This window comes from Dermacentor albipictus, chromosome 2 (genome assembly GCF_038994185.2).
Source record: "Dermacentor albipictus isolate Rhodes 1998 colony chromosome 2, USDA_Dalb.pri_finalv2, whole genome shotgun sequence".
Lineage (NCBI taxonomy): Eukaryota > Metazoa > Arthropoda > Arachnida > Ixodida > Ixodidae > Dermacentor > Dermacentor albipictus.
Genome location: NC_091822.1, coordinates 31,460,696 through 31,486,320, shown reverse-complemented (window position 1 = coordinate 31,486,320; position 25,625 = coordinate 31,460,696). Strand labels below are relative to the sequence as shown.

General features: G+C 44.3%; 1 protein-coding gene across 1 annotated transcript in view; it reads right to left on the bottom strand.

The window, feature by feature from the left end:
• LOC135916590 (arylsulfatase J-like) overlaps positions 1 to 25,625 on the bottom strand; it is a 92,261-nt gene that overhangs the window by 24,064 nt on the left and 42,572 nt on the right. The window contains exons 3-5 of the mRNA XM_065450024.2: positions 23,993 to 24,118; positions 8,480 to 8,606; positions 6,715 to 7,008 (exon numbers count right to left, since the gene is read on the bottom strand). Of these exons, the coding sequence (XP_065306096.2) occupies positions 6,715 to 7,008; positions 8,480 to 8,606; positions 23,993 to 24,118 (547 nt within the window). The remainder of the gene's footprint in view (positions 1 to 6,714; positions 7,009 to 8,479; positions 8,607 to 23,992; positions 24,119 to 25,625) is intronic.

Genomic DNA, 25,625 nt, shown 5'->3' with positions numbered 1-25,625 from the left:
CTATTCTTGCGTGTGCCCTCGTTGTAACCTGGATGCATGTTCTTGGGTATATTTGGTACTAGGAATTAGTCACAAATTTCTCTTGTTGTCGTCATCTTTTCCCCGTATAGGTTGTGGTAACTTATTCCTAGCTTGCGTAGTATATGCAATCGCGTTTTGGTTTGGGTTAGTTGTTCTGCCTGAGATGTTTGTTGTGCTTCTATGAGTTCGTCCAGTGTATTGTGGAGCCCTAACAACTTTAGAAAGCGATCCGTGCTCGTACTTATGGGAATCCCTAGTGCTAGTTTGTATGCCTTTTTTATCAGGTTGTTAATTTTAGTATTTTCAGCTGTGAACCAATTGTGTAAGGCTGCTATGTATGTGATCTGACTGGTTACGAATGATTGTATCAGCTGTAGGATACTTTCTTCCTTCATACCCTGGTGCTTGTTCGTAATTTGTTTGATTAATCTCATGGTGTTTGTTACCTTTGTATTTAACTTCTTTATGGTTTCCCCGTTTGTGCCTTTAGTCTCGGCTACTAGACCCAGCACATTGAGCTGGTTGACTATTGGGATATTCCGCCCGTTCTTGGTGTGCAGCTTGATTTCCCTAATTAGCCTCGTTTTTCTCGTATCCTTTGGGAGGCCTGCCCCTATTTGTGGGGCGGTATAGGAGAAGTTCAGATTTCCCTGCAGAGCATGTGAGGCCTTTTCCTATGAGGTGTTTTTCTACTATGTTTATTGCAGTCTGGAGCCATTGTTCTATCCATCCATCGCTGCCATCACAAACCCATATAGTAATATCGTCCGCGTAGATTGTGTGATTCAGGGACTCTGTGTGATTTAATTTTTCGGCGAGTCCCATCAAGACGAGATTAAGCAACATCGGGGAGATGACAGTGCCTTGCAGCGTGCCCCCCTCACGCCTATGTCAATCTCGGGCGGCTTGAGCCCTCCGACAGAGACGACGGCTTTCCTATCTGATAGGAAGCTCTTCATGTATTTATACAACCGTTGTCCTAGTCCTATTCCTTCAATTTCTTCCAATACGGTTGTGTGGTTGGCATTATCAAAAGCCTTTTAAGGTCAAGGTCCAAGATGGCCCTTGTATAGCACAGTTTATAATCGACTATCTCATGCTTAATTGGAAGCATCGCATGTTGTGTCGAAACGTTTTTGCGAAACCCTATCATTGTATCTGGATATATGTTATTCTACTCTAAGAAGTTATCTAGTCTGTTAAAATTACATGTTCCATTAACTTTCCGACGCAGGATGCTAGGTAGATCCATCTGAGGTTGTCGATCTCAAGTTTCTTACTAGGTTTTGGAATGAGCGTTATCGTCGCTTTCTTCCATTGAACTGCCACTTCTCCTTTTACCGAACACTTGTTTATGTATTTGTTAGTTTGGTGATCGATTCATCATTGAGGTTCCTGAGAGTCTTGTTGGTTATACCGTCCGGGCCTGGGGCTGATTTGGTGTTTAAGTTTTGCAGGGCCGCGCGGATTTCTGCCTCTGAGAGTTCCTCGTCTAATTTTGCGTTTATATTCCCGTTGTAGCTAGGACGGCTGCGAGGGGGTGCCTCGTAAACAAAATTATTGCAGCAGTCTTGCTTTCAAACGCAACGACCGAAGTGCCGTGTTGTGAGCAGGAGTCATTTGGCTCAGGGCTATTCGACTCACGCTCGCATATTACTGGGGTGCTGTACGTGCGCAGCATGATATTCGCCGCACCAGCTCTGAATGCTTGCTGATAACGCATGAAAATAGAGTGCACACGAAGGAAAGGGCCGGCAATGCTCACCTCGTCTTGTTTATTTCGTGCCTCACCTACTTCCTTGCTGTTATCGCTTTACGTTTTCTCCGCGCCGGAAGTAATGTCAGCTGATTTCGCACCAATGACAGCGCGAAGCAGCGAGCTCTGCCGTGCCCGTCCGACACCCGTAATACATGTGGACATTGTATAAAGGAAAATATTGTAGGCAGCGCACTGAGCCGATGTATGGGGTAGTACTTTCAGTTAGTTATACGCAGGAACAGTAGCGGAATAACAAATTAGGTGACGTTTTCGTGCTGTTATTTAATCACTGCGGCTGGGAAATGAACAGTTCGAAGGGGTTCGTAACGCATTTCAAGTGTGCAGAATTCAGCAATGCGCTTGTACGTACTGCTTTAGTCCTCCCACTTGTGTGCTCGCGCTGTGACATTCCATTCACTAAAAGAGGAGCGAAACAAATGCACCGCTCAGGTCAACAGGCAAGCTGAAAATTTTGAAGGAAAGATTCTGTCCCAAGTCTGTAAAGGCCTTCTCCCAGGCTTACGCACTGCAAAGGACGGCCGATAAATAATGCGGGTGCGCGAAAAAAAAAAAACATTGTTCAGGATGCGTCGATGATTACTGTTGGCGTAAGCGATGCGTCGCTCTTCGTCTTATGGCTAAATCAGCTTCACGTGTAATGTCGGTCTTCACAGGCCAAGTAGCTGCTGTATTGTCTGCACGTGAAAGCGCTTGGGAGGTCTTGATTTTCTAATGTATAGTTGTGCACAGCTATGCCGGAACACGTGCTAGGATGCACGAACGGCTGTGAGTGTGGTGTCACGCGGCACGGGACGCATGGTTTTTGTCACCTGGCAAGGGTGCCTCGATAGCCGGGCTTAGTCTGCAGCAAAAACTGAAAGCAGCCACAAACACCCTCCGGACTTGAAAGTGCGCTCTAAACAATGGGAGTTGGAATCGAGTGAAGACGGTATTATAGTCCGACCACAGCATGAAAACCATTCCCAACCGTAGAAATATAACTCGCCGGGGTTGCTGAATGGTTATGATGTTAGGCTGCTAAGGACGAGGTCGCGGGATCGAACCCCGCCCACGGCGGCCGCGTTTAAATGGAGGCGAAATGCGCAAACAACTGTGCATTTAGATTTAGGAGTACGTTAAAGAAGCCTAGGGGGACCAAATTTCCGCAGTACCCCACTACGGCGTGCCTCATAATCAGAAAGTGGTTTTGGCACGTAAAACCCCTAATTTAACTATAGAGATACATTTGAAAGGAAGGTACTGTGCATGCGCAGAGGGTAGGCGCGCTCATATGCAGTACCCATGACGAAGTAAGATGGGATTACCACTTTGCGTCAACTTCAAGCAGAAATTACTTCAAGCAAATTACCTGTCATGGAGGCATATGTGTACATACGACCAATCATACGACCAAGATGTTTGTCACAATTGCGTTCATAGAGACCAGTGGATCGCAAAAAGTACAAATATGGTAACGTGGAGTCATGGTCGTACGTAAGTATGGTCACGTCAATAGTGTAGACTTCCGCGTTCGCTCGTTCAACTGATTTATCATCAGCCTGGTTACGCCCACTGCAGGGCAAAGGCCTCTCCCATACTTCTCCAACTACCCCGGTCATGTACTAATTGTGGCCATGTTGTCCCAGCAAACTTCTTAATCTCATCCGCCCACCTAACATCCATCCGTAACCCTTAATGACCATCGTTTATCTTCCCTCCTCACGAAATGCCCTGCCCATGTCCATTTCTCTTTTTTTTATTCCAACTAAGATGTCATTACCTCGCGTTCGTTCCCTCACCAATTTGCTCTTTTCTTACCCCTTAACGTTACACCAATCATTCTTCTTTCCATAGTTCGTTGCGTCGTCCTCAATTTAAATAGGAACCTTTTCGTAAGCCTCCAGGTTTCTGCCCCGTGCGTGCTTACGCGTAAGACACAGCTCTTATACACTTTTCTCTTGAGGGATAATGGCAACCTACTGCTCATGATCTGAGAATGCCTGCCAAATAGACCCCAGCCCATTCTTATTCTTCTGATTGTTTCCGTCTCGTGATCCGGATCCGCGGTCACTTCCTGCCCTAAGTAGATGTATTCCTTTACCACTTCCAGTGCCTCACTACCTATCGTAAACTGCTGTTCTCTACCGAGACTGTTGAACATTAGTTTTCTGCAGATTAATTTTTAGACCCACCCTTCTGCTTTGCCTCTCCAGGTCAGTGAGCATGTATTGCAATTGGTCCCCTGAGTTACTAAGCAAGGCAATATCTTCAGCAAATCGCAAGTTGCTAAGGTATTCTCCATTAACTCTTATTTCCAATTCTTCTCAATCCAGGTCTCTGAATACCTCCTGTCACGCTGTAAATAGCATTGGAGATATCATATGTCCCTGCTTGTCGCCTTTCCTTATTGGGATTTTGTTGCTTTCGTTATGGAGGACTACAGTTGCTGTGGAGCCGCTAATAATATTTTTCAGTATTTTTACTGACGGCTCGTCTACACCCTGATTCCGTTATGCCTCCATGACTGCTGAGGTTTGGAAGGAATCAAACGGTTTCGCGTAATCAATGAAAGCTATATGTAAGGGTTGGTTATATTCCGCAAATTTCTCTATCACCTGACTGATAGTGTGAATATGGTCTATTGTTGAGTAGCCTTACGGAATCCTGCCTGGTTCTTGGGTTGACAGAAGTCTAAGGTGTCCCTGATTCTATTTGCGATTACCTTAGTAAATACTTGGTAGGCACGGGATAGTAAGCTGATCGGTATATAATTTTTCAAGTCTTTGACGACCTCTTTCTTATGGATTAGGATTATGTTAGCGTTCTTCCAATATTCCGGTACGCTCGAGGTCATGAGGCATTGCGCATACAGGGTGGCCAGTTTCTCTAGAACAATCTGCCCACCATCCTTCAACAAATCTGCTGTTACCTGATCCTCCCCAGCGGCCTTCCCCCTTTCCATAGCTCCCAAGGCTTTCTTTTCTTCTTCAGGCGTTACTTGTGGGATTTCAATTTCCTCTAGACTGTTCTCTCTTCCATTATCGTCGTGGGTGCCACTGGTACTGTATAAATCTCTATAGAACTCCTCAGGCACTTGAACTATCTCATACATATTAGTAATGATATTGAAGGCTTTGTCTCTTTACGTATACATCTGATTCTTTCCTATTCCTAGTTTCTTCTTCACGGCTTCCTCCGTTCCTGAGAGCATGTTCAATTCTATTTATGCTATACTCCCTTATGTCAGCTTTGTTATGCTTGTTGATTAACTTCGAAAGTTCTGCCAATTCTATTCTAGCTGTAGGGTTAGAGGCTTTCATACATTGGTGTTTCTTGATCAGATATTTCGTCTCCTGCGATAGCTTACTGGTATCCTGTCTAACGGAGTTACCACCGACTTCTATTGCACACTCCTTAATGATGCCCATAAGAGTGTCGTTCATTGCTTCAACACTAAGGTCCTCTTCCTGAGTTAAAGCCAAATACCTGTTTGGTAGCTTGATCCGGAATTCCTCTATTTTCCCTCTTACCGCTAACTCATTGATCGGCTTCTTATGTACCAGTTTCTTCCGTTCCCTCCTCAAGTCTAGGCTAATTCGAGGTCTTACCGTCCTATGGTTACTGCAGCGCACCTTGCCGAGCACATCCACATCTGGTATGACGCCAGGGTTAGCGTAGAGTACTAAGTCTATTTCATTTCTTGTCTCGCCATTCGGGCTCCTCCTCGTCCACTTTCGGCTATCCCGCTTGCGGAAGCAGGTATTCATTATCCGCATATTATTATTTTCTGGAAACACTACTAATAACTCTCCCCTGCTATTCCTAGAGCCTACGCCATATTCCCCCATTGACTTGTCTCCAGCCTGCTTCTTGTCTACCTTGGCATTGAAGTCGTCCATCAGTATAGTGTATTTGGTTTGGCTTTACCCATCGCCGATTCCACGTCTTCATAGAAGCTTTCGATTTCCTAGCCATCATGCCTGGATGTAGGGGCGCAGACCTGTGCGACCTTCAGTCTGTACCTATGATTAAGTTTCACAGCAAGACCTATTGTTGCCGCCCTCTGGGTAATGCTATAGAACTCCTGCATGTTACCATGCAGCTATATCCTTATTAATCAGGAATACTACTCCTAGTTCTCGTCTCTCCGCTAAGCCCCGTTATCACAAGACGTGCCTGCTTTTTAGCACTGTACATGCTTCTTTGGTCGTCCTAACTTCACTGAGCCCTATTATATCCCATTTACTGCCCTCTAATTTCTCCTATAGCACTGCTAGACTGGCCTCACTAGATAACGTTCTAGCGCTAAACTTTGCCAGGTTCAGATCAACTTTTTTCAGAACATGTGTCAATCGCCCCTTTTCTCTTTCATTCATCTTTCGATTCACTTTCACTTGGACCTCACAGTACGTTTGAGGAGAATGTGTATGGGCCCTTCCGTTAGAAGGAAAATACTGCAGCATTCCCAGCGAAGTGAGTGTTATAATGAGGAATACACGGAGGCATTTTAAAAGAATGCGTAACAGATGATTACTGTGAATTCAACGCACTTACCACCATTCGTCACCCCTAGCAATCTACTCGTGCTCTTTGACCATACTTGGTTCTTCTGCCATAAAACACCACATATCATCATCATACTAACAACCTACGACAACGAACCACAGCCAGAGCCTTCTATATGTATGCATAAATATATACAGCACTGTGACATGAACGACAACCTAGGAAATTCTTAGGAAAATGTTGAAATTACACAACCAAGCATCTTAGCGTACCAAAACATAAGCACTGCTTATGTGCAGAACCAGATGTCCGCTTGAGTTATTTTGTGCTGTTATTGCGTTCTGTTGCACACCTGGCCGACAGCGTTGTCTAAGTCAGAAACGGCGTACTTAAAATGAATGCAAATGGAAAAATGCTCCAGGAGCTACCAGCCGCAGAGTAGAGCGTGGGAAGCCAGTCGGTGATGTGCATCAGCTGGTAAGACACCCGGCGGCGCTGCAGAAGCTCGGCAGTCCAGAGGAAAGCGGCCGCACGGATTCCGCCCTCCCAGAGGGTGCCCTTGGCTCCGCGCAGGGGCCAATTCATGCCTCGGTTGGAGATGGGCCCCGTCGGAGCACCGCCGTTGTCGCTGCTGAAAACTATGATGATGTCGCGCAGCATGGACGCCTCTTCCAGCGCTTCCAGGATGATGCCGACGGACTGGTCCAGGGCATCGGTCATTCCTGTCGATGGAAAGCCAGTATGCAAACTTTCGACTTGCGTTTGCCAATATGGTGACACATAGCCGCTGTCGAATACCGCCACCTTCTACCTTTCGGGTGAGCCAGTGAGCACGTGACCTATCTTAGCGCAAAAGGAGGGTACTGCGGGGCGGAAGAACACTGTGATATATATATATATATATATATATATATATATATATATATATATATATATATATATATATATATATATATATATATATATATAGAAGCGATGCAGTAATTAGAACACAAATTGCTGCCGCTTTGGTCGAGTTAGTGACTCGTTTTGCGAGGGGATGTGCTAAAAGACGCGGACTCCTACGCGTCTCCTGTATGGGCATTTGCGCGTCCATACTGTGCCCCGTTCAGTAAGGACAAGATATATGGCCAGATGCATCAAGCTAAATGAGCATGTGGCATTCTCTGACGAGGGTTGTGTATGCGATGCAGCGGGCACCAAGAAAGAGGCGAAAATTATCGTCGTCAAAATGCTTGAAATTCTTCGATTCTGAATGAACATTTTGTACTTACGATGCCATAGTCGTTGTTCGAGATAACTGATTATTTTTCGAAGAAAAAGATGAGTCATGCCTAACTTTGTCATTATGACTGCATGTGGCACCGTATCGCTACCATGGTTATCGGTTTATTTCTGCGTTTCTGAGGGTTAATATTCAATTGCCTCTTATACCCTCGTATGTTTGTTCAAACGTCAAGGGTACCAGAATTGCCTGTTTTTGTTATCCGGTTTTACATGCCTCGTGCACTGTAATGAATATTCAATATCCGCCGCATTTGCTGTAAATCGCGCTCATTAACACTCTAAGCGCTATATCTAGTACACATGCACAAATACCTAAGAAAGGGCACAAATGGAGAGATTTGGGGGCAGAGGACAGTAATCTCCCTATCTCAAATTATAAAGCACTCCCCCCCCCCCCCCCCCGCGTCATCCGGAGGTATGCGGGGTACGGCTCCCAGCAGTGGCAAGTTGTCGTTCGAAAATTTTCCCCGTTTTTTTTTTATGGAAATGTGAAACTTATCGCACATTTCCTTTCTTCCATGAATATTCCTATACATCAGTTGAGAAGGATTCCCGGCTATGTTTTCATAGACTTCACTGTATTTTGGTTTTTGGCTTCATACGAGAATACACTGGAGTGCCTCGCACTGATAGCCGCCCGGTGACACCATGAGCTTTGTTTTTGCATGACTACGCAGTAATGCAGCCTGCGAATAAATTCTAAAGTGTATGCAAAGAAAGAACTACACGGGTCAGCGCCAGCACAGCTGCGGTGGCATCGTAAAGGAGGCAGGGGAACTACAAACGATTTCTCCACGGCGTTGTGTCCGGGACCTGGAGGTTGGGACCTGTCAAAAGTCTTATGCACTGGCTCCCAAAACCGGCGCCTAACAAGACAGTTACTCGACAATGAAAACGCGAAGTTACCTGCGTAAACCTTCCTGTCGTCCTCGTCGATGTAGGGAAACTTGGCCACGTTCTCTCTGGGAGCTTCAATCGGCTCTGGGCCGACGCCGCCGTGCGTGGCTTGATGCGCCAAGTACAGAAACAACGGCTGCGGGGAGAAAAGACCTTGTGGGTGCAGTTCGATGCAAACCATCGACATGTTCTCGCGTTCCTATCTCATTTCGCATTAAACCGTGTTCAGCTTTAATTGTTTCTCAGCATGACGAGTACATTTGTAACAAAGCAGTGAAATTTTTATTGAGTATGTAAATAGTTAGTACACTAATGCATTAATGCATTGCTTGCTGAACTAACCACTACCGAAAACTTGCTTCAAAGTATAAAAAAAGCTGTTACGGACTTTGCGCCTGATATTGAGACAACAAATGAAGTTCCTGTTTAGTTTCTGTTCAGTTTCACTTTGTTATTGCACAAAAACAACGTTTCAAATATGGAATATACAAACATACAAAGGGAGGACCCATAGTCAAAATACTGCAGAGGGCCCCTCCCGTTAGTAGTAACTAGAAACCTTCAATACATGGAGCCATTATTCATGACTATAAAGAAGACACAACATATCGCTAATGTCTCCAATTAACGCAGAATTTTTCGAATTATAGGGCAATCGAAAAAAGCAAATTTGGCTGAGAAAACAATTCATTTTGATAAAGTCGTCATTCTGCCGCAAATGGTACGGTTTCATGCCACGTACGTCCACAATATAATCTCGGTGGTACGAATTAAGCAAAGCCAGAAAGGCTTTCGCTTGCACTCCACCCCCGCGGCTGATAGTGTCGCCCGTACTGCGGCGACACCATCACGAAAAGCGCCGACAGCGGGGAGCGAATGCTTCGTCTGCCTCTCTCTCCAACGGGTCACCGGAACTCGACATTGCGTAACCTCCAATAGCAAACGCACGGTAAGGCTGGTGCCACACCATCTCGGCACGCCCACTTATTCCACACGCGGGAGATTGCCTCCTCTAAAGGAGGGTGCCCGACTACGTATGCGCTCAGATGCGCTTACAGCCATGCGAAGCTAAGGCTGAAAAAAAAAGAAAGAAAAAGAACGCAGTCAAAGAATAAAGTGTGCTGGAGCCAAATGTTAACGATGGCAATGGTACGCATTTTTATCGAAGGCCACAGCACATTTTGCCACCAGATACGCAACAGCGACAACGCTGTTTCGAGAGGCTTCAAATTCTGCTGGGACGTCGTAACCGGGAACCTTAAAGCCGTGAACACCGGTATGAAGGTTGTCGAACAAGAAAATCGGTGGTTCTTCTCCTGTGCAGCCTCATGAATTCAATAACTATAATGCTACAGAAATACGACAGACAAGAACGAAGTGAACACGCAGAGCGCTTCGTTCTTGTCCGTTGTCTGTCTGTTTCGCTTTAGCTAATAATGAATAGAGAGCAACTCGCCCAGTTTTCAGTTCTTATGTTGGGCTTATAAGCCCGCTTGTGTCCTCGAACATATGCATGGCTATGTATCCTGTAATTTAAATCTTGGCCTTGTGCTTGCAAGTCGCGTGTCAATCTCCTGATTTTCCTGACAATCTCGTGTGATGTGCAGGCCCAGACGGTTTCTGGTGAATCCATGCAGGTGTGCAGGGTGTGATTTGCACTACAAGCGCAGTTTTGATTGCTTTCAGTTCCGCAATTTCGACGGAAAATCGCAGCGATCGCTGCCACGGCGCGGCTGTGTGACCAATCGCAGCCGATAATTGGGGGGTCGGCACTGCGGCTTCGATTTTCGTCGCAAGCGATGGAAATCGCACTTCCGGCGCGACGAAAATCACCTCATGTGAAACAGGCTTTACGCCGAGGAAGCACCAAAGAAACCTTCACAGAGGGCCCCTCACTAAGGATGCTTTCAGAGTGACATAAGGTGGCCTCACCAGAATGAAGGCTTCCTTACTGAGGTAGAGAATATCTCATTGTTTGGCCCTTAGAGCCGAAGAAACCTGATCGACATAAAAAAAAAAAGGACAGGCGGGTCGTAGAACCGGCAACGACTCACATGCGCCTCCGGTGTCGCTCGCTTCGGTGGCGTGTCTGGTGTATGCCACACGCATCTGGTGGGTCTGGCGTGCCATTGACTTACCGCTATACGTAACGCAGGAAAAATAATTCGCAAAGTATAGGTTCGTTTATATGCGAACCTTTGTTATTCATTGCAGGAAATGATAGAAATGTAGAACTTTGTCTGTTTACTTCATTTCACATTCTTGTTTCCCGATGCACTCGTTAGGTAACGGCTGGCATCAATACAAACGTTACGTCTGTCTTGTTCCCAGTTTCCGCTGGTTGCCCGCTTGGGTTGAATGTCCTTCTTTAGTCTTCTAGTGTTACAAGTTGCCGCTGGGAAAAATGGCGACCCGCACATACCAGTGCGAGGAGGAGAGCCGCGCGGTGCGCTGGTTCGAAGCTAAGATCCTCTTCGCCGATAAGGCGATCTATAGCAAGTCTTCTCGCTTCGAAGGAGACAGCTTGTCAAAATAGATAAAACAATGACCGTAAGATTGAAGGCTGTTACAGAGCACCACCCTCAGGCGCCCGTTCCTGCAGCGAGCGTCCGCGTCCCTCGGCAGCCCTCGTCCTAGCTCCGCGTAAGGGAGCGAACAAGTACAGCGAAAGTTGAAAGCGAACGCGGAGCGCAGTGGTGGATAAAAGACGCGGGGAAGAATGCGGAGAGGAGAGTACAGCGGAACCATGAGGTGTAAAGTGGAGGAGGGTATGGCGAAAGCGTGAGAAGAAAAGCGCAGTGTGACTACGATAGCTACGAGATGGCGCCAGTGTAGCGCGCGTCGTCTGGGAGGTCGGTTCGCAGCGGCGGCTGCTGTGAATTGCGCCCACGCGCCACCCACGCAATGTCTCTCGTGATCTCCAGATTAGTGAGGCAGTCATGCCGCCCTTCGCTCCACTTGCAACGTGTCGCACGAGACAGATTTTCAGCGCCAGCCAATATTTAGCGAAATGAAAATAATGTTTACAGCTGCGCTCAAATTTCGCATTAGGGAGTATCGTAATCATCGGTGAATTTTTTACAGAGTAATAAGCACTAAAATGACCGGTGATGACGATCAAAGTCCCAAACGTCGTTGCTAAAACTTCACTTCGTATGGCGGTAGCGAAACGATTTGATCACGAAATGTAGTTGCCTAAAGCCGGCGGTGGTAGTAGTAGTATCCCTTACAAAAATGACTTTAGACTGTCTATAGAAAGTCTATAGACTTCTTATAGACGACCTTTCCTTTCTATAGATTTGGACTTTTGTTGACACAAAGTCTGTAGACTGTCTATAGACGAAAGTCGATAAAGTTTCTATTTCTTTTTGTCTATACGCAGTCTATAGAAAAAAGTCGATAAGGTGTTCGCTTTTTTTTGCCTACTTCCCCTCTATGGACTACCTATAGACGAAAGTCGATACAGCTTCTATCTATTTTTGTCCATACTTTGTCTATAGACTTTCTATAGACGAAAGTCGATAAGGTTTCTATTTCTTTTGTCTACTCGCAGTCTATAGACAGTTTATAGAAAAAAGTCGATAAGGAGTTTGTTTCTTTATTGTATCCTTCCCCTCTATGGACTACCTATAGACGAAAGTGGATTACGGTCTCTATCTTCTTTTGTCCATACTTTGTCTATAAAATAAAATTAAATTATGGGGTTTTACGTGCCAAAACCACTTCCTGATTATGAGGCACGCCGTAGTGGAGGATTCCGGAAATTTCGACCACCTGGGGTTCTTTAACGTGCACCTAAATCTTAGTACACCGGTGTTTTCGCATTTCGCCCCCATCGAAATGCGGCCGCCGTGGCCGGGATTCGAACCCGCGACCTCGTGCTCAGCAGCCTAACACCATAACCACTGAGCAACCACGGCGAGTATACTTTGTCTATAGACTTTCTATAGACGAAAGTCGATAAGGTTTCTACTTCTTTTTGTCTACTCGCAGTCTATAGACAGTCTATAGAAAAAAGTCGATAAGGTGTTTGTTTTTTTTTGTATCCTTCCCCTCTATGGACTACCTATAGACGAAAGTGGATACGGTCTCTATCTATTTTTGTCCATACTTTGTCTACAGACTTTCTAAAGACGAAAGTCGATAAGGTTTCTATTTGTTTTCGTCTACTCGTAGATTATGGACGGTCTATAGAAAAAAATCGATAAGGTATTTGTTTCTTTTCTGTCTACTTCCCCTCTATGGATTACCTATAGACGAAAGTGGGTACATGTCTCTGTCTATTTTTGTCCATATACTCTGTCTATAGACTTTCTATAGACGAAAGTCAATAAGGTTTCTATTTCTTTTTGTCTACGCGCAGTCTATAGACGGTCTATAGAAAAAATTCCGTAAAGTGTTTGTTTCTTTTTTGTCTGCTTCCCCTCTATATGGACTACCTATAGACGAAAGCCGATACAGTCTCTATTTATTTTTGTCCATACTCTGTCTATAGACTCTCTATATTAGACAGTTAATAATAATAGTTGGCTAAGGTTTCTATTTCTTTTTCTTTCCTGGTGTATTGAATGTCTATATAAGAAAGTCGATAATATGTAATGCCGAGTTCCCATACTCCCCGCCCTCTGCGAAGGCGATGATATGGCACTGGTTCATGCGCGACCGGCACCGCGTGCAACCCCGGCGCGGCGGGCAAACCGTGCAGACTACTAGTCGTCATTCGGTGCAGCTGCACCGAACGAGGATCGCGGCGGAACAGGCAACGTCCGAGTCACAAAGGTCTTCCAGGCACCCGAAGGCCCTAAACCTGGCTGCTTCCCGGACGTACACTTCGCGAGACCAGCTGGTGAAGGTCAGATGGTGATGATGTGGCAAAGGTGGTGAATAAGTCGCGAAAGCCGGCAGACCAGGTGGTGAATTCACCACCTGGTCTGCCTCTGAGTTGTCGTGGTATTGCATGTCTATAGATTAACAATAGACAAACATCGTTAATCTGGGCCCAACCCGTGTACGCTGTAACCAAGCGCAGGTACCGGTGGATAATACGTAGCTGCGTTTGATATAAGCCACTGAAGTTGTATACTGCTGAGATTGCTGTAGAGCCTATTTGTAGACATTAGTATACACATAGTGTATACCTCCGCATTTGTTGACCACATGATATGATCTACGTAATCGGTCTCGGCAATCCCAAGACAGTCTTCACAGTTGTCACATCACTTTTGCGGCAGTAGAATAAAGAAAGCAAAACGCCGATCCAATTGTTATAATAGTTGTTATGAACGCCAGCTTCAGCTACAAGTGGATTCAAAACAGGCATCGAGCTAACAGCAAGGACACTCGTAATGTTTGTAGCTGACAACGCGGACTTTGTGAATGTGCGATGAACCGATGTCGCGCATGTGGTGTTCGCGTTGTGTGTCGTCCGATTCTCGGATACTTTTCACATTTTCTTCATACCTCGGCTGCGTCACTAACATAGGGCGGTTTTTTGTTGACTGATATCCTGCACTATAAACCCATCAAAGTTTCTCATTCACTTAAAATAGGTGCCAAATTATCAGAGCCCACCCAGTATTTCGCCGGCGGTATGCCTGGGCAGCCACGCATATGAGTACCTCAATGCTGTACTGATTGCTTTGACCTATCACCGGAACAGAAAATTAGCACTAACATACGTGCGGGCATCACATTTGGTGGTATGCTGGAAGATATGCTACAAGTACGCTGTATTACTAATCGACGCTGGCAATAATGCGTCTGAAACGTTTGAAGGGCCCTGTAATGGCTTTTACAAACAGCGCATTCAAGTTAGCGTTCCAGTCTCATACGATAGCCCACAGCGTTTGTCATACAACCTGCCAGCGCATTTCCTTCGTCCACGAAAAAAGATGAATAATGGTGATAAAGAGAATAAGCCACCCGTTCCGGCGCGCATGGCGCGCAGAGAGAGAGCGAAAAACAAAATGAAGGAGGAAAAGGCGCTCACACTCCTCCGAGCGCGTACGCCCTCGCGCGCGGAGCTCCTGCGCATGCTCGGAGATCTTGCGCATGCGCGGCGGTGCGCCATCTCAACGAGTGCGCCGGGCACGTAAACGGTTGTACCGGTGTGCGGTGTCCGCCTGAACGTTGGTGTCTGTGTATGCGTGTCATCTTTGTGGCATCACACGTCAACTACACTGAACGGTAAGCTTTAGCAAATATGTTTTGCGTCAATAGCTCATGATTATGTGAGCGCATTTCGTAGCACGAAGCGGCTGCATGTAGCGCAGGCGACTCGGGTATAGTGTCGGTTTGTCGTTGACATGGTTTCATAACGCGCTCTTGTTCTCGCTTCTACTATACGGAATGCTTTACGGCGAGCGATCGCTCGGGCTTGTTGATTTTCGCATAATAGTTTAGGTGCGTAAAGAAGGAAGCTACACCATGTTTTAACTTGATATTGAGCTACCACTAAGCGGATTGTGTATGTTGGGCAGCCAGTGTGGTAGATCTCATTTCGTGGCGCTTGATCCGGCCGCGATGAATGCTGCGCCGCATGTGTAGTGAAATTCTCGTGACACGCTTTACGTATATATCTCGAAATTGTGTTAGCATCAAGAATGTTCTGACAGACACGTATAGTTAAATAACTGGATGAAAGGATGAAAGGCCGTGTTTGCGGGGAATGCATCAGCAGTGTGTGCACTGCCGTTTTCGCATTGTTTAAAGGTAGCAGTATTTTTAAGGTTTCTGGCAACCAATCTAAATAATTTTGGGAAGTTACCGCAAGCAAAACACAAGACTTGAAGAAATGTCAAGCGAAAATCTCTAGATTCACCCAATCTATTTATATGCAACCACAAACGCTTTTGGAGCAGGAAATCTGCGATAAGCTCAGTCACTCGCATCTTCGCAACTTAGCCGAAAAAATTGGAGCACAATAAATTAGTCGCTCCGGGAAGCACCTTTACACGTTTCAGACTGAAGGCATTGCGTTTGACGGTAGTTGGAAGATTTGTTTTTTGTCTCTTTTTTAAACAGTTTAGCAGCAGAAGTTATCTTTCGAGCTATATGAAAAGCGTTAAGCGCCTTTCGATGCTTCTGGGTTATGCAGTTTACGTGCTCTTAATCTCTAGGCAGCTGCTGGCGCAGATTCGCATTGTGCCAGTCGTGCACGGTATGAAGCCCTTGTCGTGCGCAATAAGTGTTCCGGTTTCCGTTACTGTTGCATGTAGTGCCGTCGTCTTGGACAGACTGCATACTATATGCGCTGTACAAAAGAAAAAAGAGCCAGATTATCAATTTGGTGGTCTTTTCTTAGTAGATAACGCACAGATTATTCAAATAATTCAGTGGACATTGCATTTGTTCTACCCTTATTAACACACCTAAGAGATCGTAACATGTTTTAGTTGATAAGTAACCTGATCAGTACGCCCCCATTCCACTGAAAGTGTGGCAAATGTATTCATCTCGAAGTATGAGAAAAGAGACAATGCAGACTGTTCTAAGCGGAAATAAATTGCAAATGTTAACGTGATTGTTCAAAACTGCAGTCAGTATGCTGAGCATGTTCGATCGGCACGGGCACATTGCATTAACACCTGAAAAATGTGCACAGTACAGCAGGGTATCTTTGTTTCAACAATTATTATTATAGGAATCGTTTGGGATTCTCACATTTGTTTTATTTTTATAAGTACACTGTGTGTCACATGAACCTGTCTTGAAACGAAACGTACCGTTGCTAACACCGGCGACCATTATGGTTGTCTAACTGCTTATCATACTGTAATATAACGAAACATCATAATGGTACTGATTAATATTGCCATGTAGTCTTTAGTCATAGGTAAACAAAGTTAACTAGAGGCATAAGTGGTGAGAGCAAATTATATAGAAAACTACTATTGAACCGTAAAAATAACTCATTGTATAGTTTTCCCTCACATTGTTGGATTTGTTTTACGCGTGTCTCTGTGTCTTCCGTGCTGTACTCGTGTGGCCATCAATTACGAACTTGCCGAAGCCCTTGTCAGCTTTATTAAACAAGGGATTCAAGTCAGTTGCATCTAATACTACATGTTAAGTGACTGACGTGTTATTCGTTTTATCTAAATATTATGGACTGGCACTACTTGGCAAGCATTAAACCATAGTATTTTTTATTGCACATAAGCTGCAGGCGTCATAGATTGCCAGAAAATTTTCATGAAAACAGCCAGGAAAGGCTTGGAAAAAGATCGGGAAACTTTAATTTGGCCACATAGGTATGCTGTCTTGTTACATGTCAAAGTTTCCAGAGAGTCTCTGTGTTAAATATATTTTTAAAACGTTTCACTTCATAAAAATTGAGGGAAATTGGTTCTATTTATTGAAAAAAAAAGAAAGTCAAGCAGACTGACAAGGCATTTCTTACTCAATATGTTTTTTTTTGCGTTAACTAAACGTCCTGAACCTCGATAGCCTAGAAAAAATTTTCATCTTTCAAAGCACCTTAAATAATTTACTGTGCTAGAATTCATTCGAACTATACTATCAGTTCTGTTTCCTAGGAGGTGCATATCTGTCGTGCCATGACACAAAGTGCTCGTGTGGTATTTCGGGTGCTCATGTGGTATTAGCCCCGAGAATTAGGAGTGGCGCCCTCTCGCGAGTGACGTCACGGCCAGGACGCCGCTCGCTCCGGCTCGCTCGGCTGCCGCGCGCGCTCGTTCCCTTCGTGTACGCTTGGGGTATGGGTGGCTCGAGCCGTACGTATTGAAGAATACGTCGGCTTCTTTCAGCTGCCATACCTTAACCACAGTTTCTTCTTCAAAAGCGTGTGAGTCGAGAAACTTTGCGGCTTGGATATCGCAAGCTAAGTAGCGTTAAAGGGGTCTACTCGGTTTTGCAATGCATATATGCGCCGTGTCCATCGGTAAATTTTGACTAAAAAAGAATATCTGCAAATTCAACGCACGAAGTTGTGTATGATGCTTCGCTAAACACTTAACATTCCTTTAGTATTTAGTTATGAGAGGCATTGCATTTTACGTGGAAGAAAAATTTGGTAATTGGCGTCAACATGTTATCTGATTTTAGAAAGACACTGCCCAGCGAAGCTCTCATCATGATTCCTATTACTCTGGTGTGTTGTTCTATTCAAATATGGCCATTCATTAATGCGTAAAAAAAATAGTTAGGCGCGCATTTCTTATGAAAAAGTTTGCTGCTACTTTCATCCCCCTCTGAAACAGGCCTCCAAAAAACGAATTGCTAATGGCTGCTAACACGACGGCGCGTCGTGTAGAGTATTTACATAGTTAATTCACAAACACCATAGTAGCAATCACCTGAGAGAAAAGTTTCGTTGTTAAGATCGAGAGCCACTCCATTGAAAGTGATGAAATGTTTCATAGTGGCCCTTAGTAGCCTTTATCGACAATATGGCACACCCCCGATCACGTAACGGTAGCAATCGACTGTCCGTACGGCGAGGCACGCTATGTTCGCGAAACCCATCAGTTCACTACAACTTCGAATTAAAACCATAAAGCATTTTTTTTTACAGCGCCAACTAGAATGGCTAAAGTATTCTCGAGCTACTACACCGCAGCTTAGATTTCCTGTATACAAAAGGTATAAACTTTTTTAAAACAGGGTTGAAGTGCCTCAGACAGGCTGGCCAACGTTTCGATAGGTGGACCTATCTTCGTCAAAGGCGGCCTCGTCATCCTCGGCGTGTTAGTTTTAAAGGGTTAGTGCAGTGACGTCACGTGCGGGTGTTGTCGCTGGCGGCTGGTTTTAAAGAGAGAGATTACAAGAGGGAACAGGCGTTGTCGTCCGACGTCTGTGAGCCTCATTCTCAAGACGAAGGGACAAGAGCGTGAGAGTGGGCACGCGGGGAGGAAAGAAAAGAAATAGAAGCAGAAAAAAGGGGGAAAAAAGGAAAAAAAAAAGCAGGGGGGAGCCATGGCCGTACCAAGACACAACAAAGGGGGGGGGGTGAAAGAAAAAGAAAGAGAAAAATGAAATCTTTTAAGAAATACGGGGGCTTGGGAGCGTGTTGGGGATGTGAAAGGTTAGGAGGTATTCAGGGGAGTCGTTGGCGGCATGTTTTTGAGGCATTAGAACGGCCGGTCAAGCAATAGGTCGAGTAATTTTGAAATAGTTAAGGTGGCGGCGAGGAGTCTGCGGTGCAATGTGTGGGGTGACTGAAAGGCAGCGGCATGGTCTTTCAAGGGGCACTGCCCCACGTGCTTAACGTAGGTGTCGTTACGGCGGCATCCAGAAGGCGATACTCCGGGTTGAGGCGCCGAAAAAGGCATATTGACTTCGGAATGTGTTGTCGAGGGGATTTCAAAAAAAAAAGACTAAAAAAGGGGGAAGGGGGAAGGGGGGGGCGAAATCGGTATAGCAAACAGGAGGGTGACGCGTGCAGAAGCGGGCGCGGGCAAGTGTACATGGAAGAAGGGGATCGTACACTTGGTGTAGACGTAAAATCCTGAAAGAGTACATTAAATTGAGTAGTAGGCAGGAAATTTTTTTTCCCTTTCTCTCCCTCTCCCTCTCCCCTCCCCCTTTCCTCCGAAATGAAAGAGTAGGTGAGGTTAAGAATTAAAGTTGGCTGGTGGCCTAATGTGTTTTGTGTATTGGTTGATGATATGAGAGTTTCAGATTTAAGTTACAGCTTTTAAAGATTCTAAGTTGCCGCGTGCCAAATTAATTCCTGTCGGGTGTAGGCAATTAAACTTGTGTATGAGGTATGATTCCGTGTACTTCCTTTCGCGAGGGGAACGGAAATTTGTTTGTAGTATATAGAGCCTTGCTTTGTCAAACACATGTCCATGTTCATTAAAGTGGCTGGCTACTGCTTTGGGTAAATTGTGTTTTGTGTCCGCGCGGTGACCATTGAGTCTTGTATTGATTTGTTGTCCGGTCTCACCTATGTATTGTTTGCTACAAGCGGCGCATTCTAGACAGGAAAATTCAAGCACCTTCTGTCTCACCATGTCTCGATCCAGCGTTATTCAATTATACAAACGGATAACTATTCGCTTCGTCGGTACATAAAAGAGAACCTTGCAGGCAAATTAAGTTTGCTCCAATCCAATCGCAAACATTCATAAAGAAAGCACCACAAGCCTTGCATATACTTTCACTTGATTTCTGACCCTCCACCGGGGGAATTTCGATATCTTCAATATGTCCCATACTACTAATCATTGACGCTTCGACTTCTTTCTGGGTGCAGCTATGCGGTCCAGCAGGCACACTTCACTAAAAAAATTGGGCCGAGCAGCCTGTGTCAGTTCGCCAAACAGATTCGTCATGTATATTCCTCAAGCAGCAAGCACCAGTAAATTTCTCAAGTGAGTTTGATTTGATTTATTAATTTCCATTTACACACACACATGTACAGAGGAGTGGTAAGTTGAGGTGGATGAGGGAAAAAAGTCGCACAGACGCGGCTTGAGGTAACCTCACCCCCTTAGGTACAATATGGCTGCACGGGGTAACACATCAAGCGCCATATAAATTACATTTATATAGTGGCCATAAAACATTGCAGTTATACAATATATGAAAGAACAGTGAAATATTTCCACAATAACAATGCAAAACACACTGCGGCATTGAAATAAATAAATGATATACACTTGGAAATATAGACAAAAAAAGAGGAACATAACTTACATTATTAATCATTAACAAACGCGCCCTAAAGAGGTGAGTTGAACGTGTAGCACGGAAAAGGAAATATATATTGGTACATTCCTATTTCTACTCTGTAAATAGCTGTAAGCCTTCATTAACTTTACTTCAAATTTCCGCCGCTGAAAAAAAAATAAACACGTGAAGAACCGCCTAATGTTGACAAGCAGTTAAAGAAGCAAGTGAGGCGTGTAGAATCTAAGCTCCAGTATAATTCAAATCCCCGTGCTACTGCCGAGCGTTTATGTGAGGAAATGCAAAAATTCGGTATTATACCATGAACTACTCGTCGTGAGCAAACCTACTTTAGCGGAATAAAATCAACGTAACTGCTGTAGAAGTCATATATAGCCAGCTTTGCGACATACTTGTTGCACCGCGGCAGTTATGGTATCATAACTGGATTCCTATAGGCTATGCTTTTGCGATTGTCTATCCGCGCATGAAAAACCCGCAATGGGCTGGTCTGCGTCGCTTCGGCTGGCACTGTAGCGTTGCCTTCGAGAGCTGCATTGTTGTCTAAGAAATTAGCTCTTTGAATAAATGTTCGCAAAGAAAGACGTCGTAAAAATATATTTGAGACGACCACCATAAGAATACAAGCAGAGAGAACGAGGGCGAACAAACGAAAACACCGCAGAAAGCGCCCGGACAACGCCCGAACTGTAGCAGACGACAGGCGCGAGTACTTGCCCTGACGTCACGCGAGCGGCGCTCGCAGCGCCGCCCGTGTTCGTTCTCGGGGCTAATACCTAACTTGGAAACCTGTTAGCATGCCCAAGAGGCCTCATTACCTGCAAGAAATTAAGGTACTATATCAATACAATCAACCCATCTGCCATCTGTTGAAGTTATGGCAAATGACCCATTCATTTAAAAGTATGAGAAATACATTTAAATGTGTACTAAGCAAAATAAATTACAATCTTAGGCATGATACTGGGAATATTCCAGTCACGTCTTCTGAAAACATCCCTCTGCACGGGCATACTTAACTACCAGCCAAAAAAACTGTACAGACAGCCCAACTGGGTAACGTTTCCGCAATAAATATAGGGACCATTTGGGATAAGTACATTAATGCATCATATATGAACTTGTCATAAAAGGGAACATACTGTTGCTGACACGAGCAGCAGTTGTGACTGTTTAATTGTTCACCATACCATGCAATAGAACATTGCATAAAGGTACTGATTTGTATTGACAAGCAGCCATACTATACAAGGGCATACTTAACTACCAGCCAAAAAAACTGTACAGACAGCCCAACTGGGTAACGTTTCCGCAATAAATATAGGGACCATTTGGGATAAGTACATTAATGCATCATATATGAACTTGTCATAAAAGGGAACATACTGTTGCTGACACGAGCAGCAGTTGTGACTGTTTAATTGTTCACCATACCATGCAATAGAACATTGCATAAAGGTACTGATTTGTATTGACAAGCAGCCATTAGTCATAGTTAAACCGCATTAAGTATTGACTTAGATGGTTTGAGTAAATATATTAAGCTGCTTAATGAACATACAAAGAATACACATCTGTTATTTTTGCCTCATATTGCTGCATGTACTTATTTGCAGCATACACCTGCAGCACCTTTGGGACTAATGACACAAAGGTCAAGGCCAGCCTGGCGACCGTGCTTGCCAAGGAGTAGTGTAAATATTTAATCTGTTTCCCTAATAGCATAAGACAAGAATTTAAGGAATTCATGTATTATATCGAGCAATAAAAACGGTTAATGCATTGCCGGTGCATTTGTTTTATTTTTTGCACTGCATGATTCAGCACTATATAAATTCTTTCTGTTTATGCAACATATATGAAAGTACAGCTGGTTCAGGACCTTTATTAATCTACTAACGGTAATGCATAAGTGCACATGAAAAGGAACAGGTGCACATGCATAATATCTGCATTCCATGCATTTCCATGCATTTCATATCTATAAAATGAAATGAAATACATTCAAAACGTTTTGCTACCGCATGTAATGAAAAATGTAAACTAACTTGTAGATAGCCGCTATGGAGTTATGGCCTCATACACTCTTTGTAGACTTGTCTATAAAATGTCTGTGTCTATAGAGTGTCTATAAATTAATGAAAATGCATGTTTGTTGGCAAGTGTATGCAGAATGTCATAGAAAAAAGTGTATTGGATTATAAAGTTCTGTTTTTGTAGACTGAAGTCTATAGAATGTCTATAGTATATATACATTTGTCTGTAGACATTCCATAGACTTCAGTCTACAAAAGTAGAACTGTAAGCCTATACACTTGCCCATAGACATTATGCAGACAGCTGTCTACAAACATGGATTTTAATTAATCCATAGACACTCTAGACTCAGACTTTTTATAGACTAGTCCATAAAAAGTGTATGGCCATAAGTCTATAGACAGTTTATAGACAGTCTATAGACTCAGACTTCTTATAGACTAGTCTATAAAAAATGTATGGCCATAAATCTATCGAAATTCTATAGACAATCTATAGACTCAGACTTTTTATAGACTAGTCTAGAAAAAGTGTATGGCCATAAGTCTACAGACAATCTATAGACAGTTTATAGACAGTCTATAGACTCAGACTTTTTACAGACTAGTCTATAAAAAGTGTGCGGCCATAAGTCTATAGACTGTCTATAGACTAGTCTAAAGAAATGTCTATAGACAGTCTATAAACTCAGACTTTTTATAGACCAGTCTATAAACAGTGTATGGCCATAAATCTATAGACTGTCTATAGACCAGTCTAAAGAAATGTCTATAGACAGTCTATAGACTTCATAGACAAATGTCTATGGACTGTCTATGGACTTTCTATAAAAATTTTTGTAAGGGTAGTCATCCTGAGTGTTTGTGACTTATCCCCACAGTGAGAGATAATGGAGCTCACTAATTTTAAAATTTTGTCTAGAAGACGTTCTGCAGAAGAATAAAAAATTTCCACACGTTTTTCTTGCAACCTCGATGGGTATAGATACTTTGGATCATAGCCTATCAATAAACATCTGTAGATTGTCCTTTTTAAGCATTCCTCTAATAGACTGAAAGGCTGAGCCGACTGTCATGGTACGGCTGGTACCACTGTCAAGCTACAAGTGATGCAGGATTACCTAAAGTTGAGAAAAACATTGCGGAATTATTTCAGCGGCAATGAAATATGGCCTTTATATTTACGTTCTATTGTAATTTTAACGGCTTGCTTTACAGCCTACAAGGATGTATGAATGAAGTATGCAGGCCCGCGTTATATCAGAATTGAAAGCTTGATTAAGGAACTCCTTGTCCATGACCCAACACGTACAACTATCTGTGGGATCGGTCTGTATCTTGGAAGCTTCTAGAATTTTGTTTTGTGAAGTCCTCGTTCTTTGAGACATCCACAGCATATGGTGAACGTCCACTGTAGATGCTGCGGCAGAACCATCTCGAAAGCTCACGGGTACTTCAGGTGTGAGCCCCGGGGCCCAGGTGACGATACAGTTGCTTTCATTAGGTAGAAGGTATAGATCATGACCAGTACAGATGGGAAACATTGGCCTATTCTTTCCGCTAGACAAACGTGCGGACTTGCTGATCAAACTTTCTTGACTGAAACTACCCTCTAACACAGCAATAAAAATTACGTATCAGGATAACAGCAAAAGATCTAGACATGCTCGTAGAAAATAATGGACCCTTATTTTTTTCCTGGGGAGGTGATGTTGGCGCAGCTTTTTTACTCAGGACCACGACTGCATGAAATACTCTGCCTGCAGGTGATTTAGAACTATCCTCATATACCCGTTACTGGTAACGTGACAAAAGAGAAAAGCGTGCCCACCTTTGACTTGTCTCTGTTGGCGATAATGGATTTGGCTCTTGTCGTGAACAGCGTAGTCGCATACGTGCCATTCTCAGTCGTAAGGGGCTCCGTGTTGTGCCAAAAGTCGAGACCCTGAAGTCCATCCTGGAGCATCGAAGATCAAATACAAGCATGTCCACAAATGCTTTGCCTTTCACCACAAATGTCAGAATTTATACTTTCAACTGCAGTGGCTAAAAAAGGAACAGCGCTATCTACGGAACAGTACAAAACAACGAGGAGCCCTCAGTCACAGCAATGTTACCTTTGTTATGGACACGACAAACAATAATAGCAGTAGGACAGCGCTCTGTCTGCGGGATATTTAACGCGATAGCGTTAAGGAGCCGGTGTCACAGAAACACGACACCGGCGTCCTGTGGCCGGAGTCAGACGTCGTTTCGGCAAAAAGATTTCGAACCACACATACCGAAGCCTTCCACGTGACGCAAGGAATGGACTGAAGTAATTCAATTTCTCAAGCTAAAATACGAGGAAAAGTCGTAAACTACGAGTTACAAACAAGCTACAAACATGATAACTCTCGGATTGTAATTTGAATATACGCGAAAACATAATTATGCTATGCGAAAACTCCAACAAACCCCTTTTGCAGCGTTTCTACAGTGCACAGACCGGCGACGGTGTTCGGCGCGTAAACGTCCCAGAGTCCATGGAGCGGCACGCCCGCTTCTTTGAAACACTTCGAGATGGCACTCGCCTGCGCTGCATCGCGGCCCATGAAAGAGACCGTGTTTCTGCCAGAAAGCCCGCCTTCGTGCATAGCGTTCGCCGCGAGCGTTTCCCGGTAAACATTATGGTTACATATGTTGCAGTTTCCGAGAAGATTGAGACGCAGTCAGGGATCTTTGAGTGCTATCGCGTTCCGTTCTTAAAGGCAAATCTTAAGCGTTCTCCAAATCTTTTGTAACATCTTTGTCAGGTAGCTCTGTCTTCGTTTTGTAACCGTGAACCACCGAGCGCGTCAGTCATTCCTTGGGTGGCGAGGCTCATTGGAGTCGTCGAGCGCTAGTCAGAAGCACAGCGGCAGTAATAATAGTTCAGCTAGACGGGCGACAGGCGATGACGCCTGTCGATTGGCTATTAGCAGCTGGATGGATGGATGGATGCTATGAGCGTCCTCTTTGGTAAGATCTTGATGAGGGCTAGTTGGTTCATACTTAGAACTGAGGTGAAACAGCGCGAAAAAGACAAGGACACAAGGAAACAAATACCACAGACAAGCGCTGACTGCCAACTGGAAGTTTATTTGAAAATCACCGGACATTTATAGCTTTCATCAGCATAGGCATGCGCTAGACATAATATCAATTTGGTTTTCAGTGCCCCGTGCAAGTTGTCCTCGATATGCAATCGCATGAACAAGCGCGAAAGGCACTTGTGCACCACTAATCATAAAACACGTTTCACTGAGTGCAGGAGCAATGTCATCTATCAAATACCGTTAAGCTGTGGGAAATCTTATATAGGTCAAACGGGACAGTGCTTCAATGAAAGAGCTCGTCAACACAGCACTAACCTAAAGAATGGCTATGGGAGTCATTTAGCTGGACACTGTAACAAGTGTCAATGCACCCCCTTATTTGAAAAG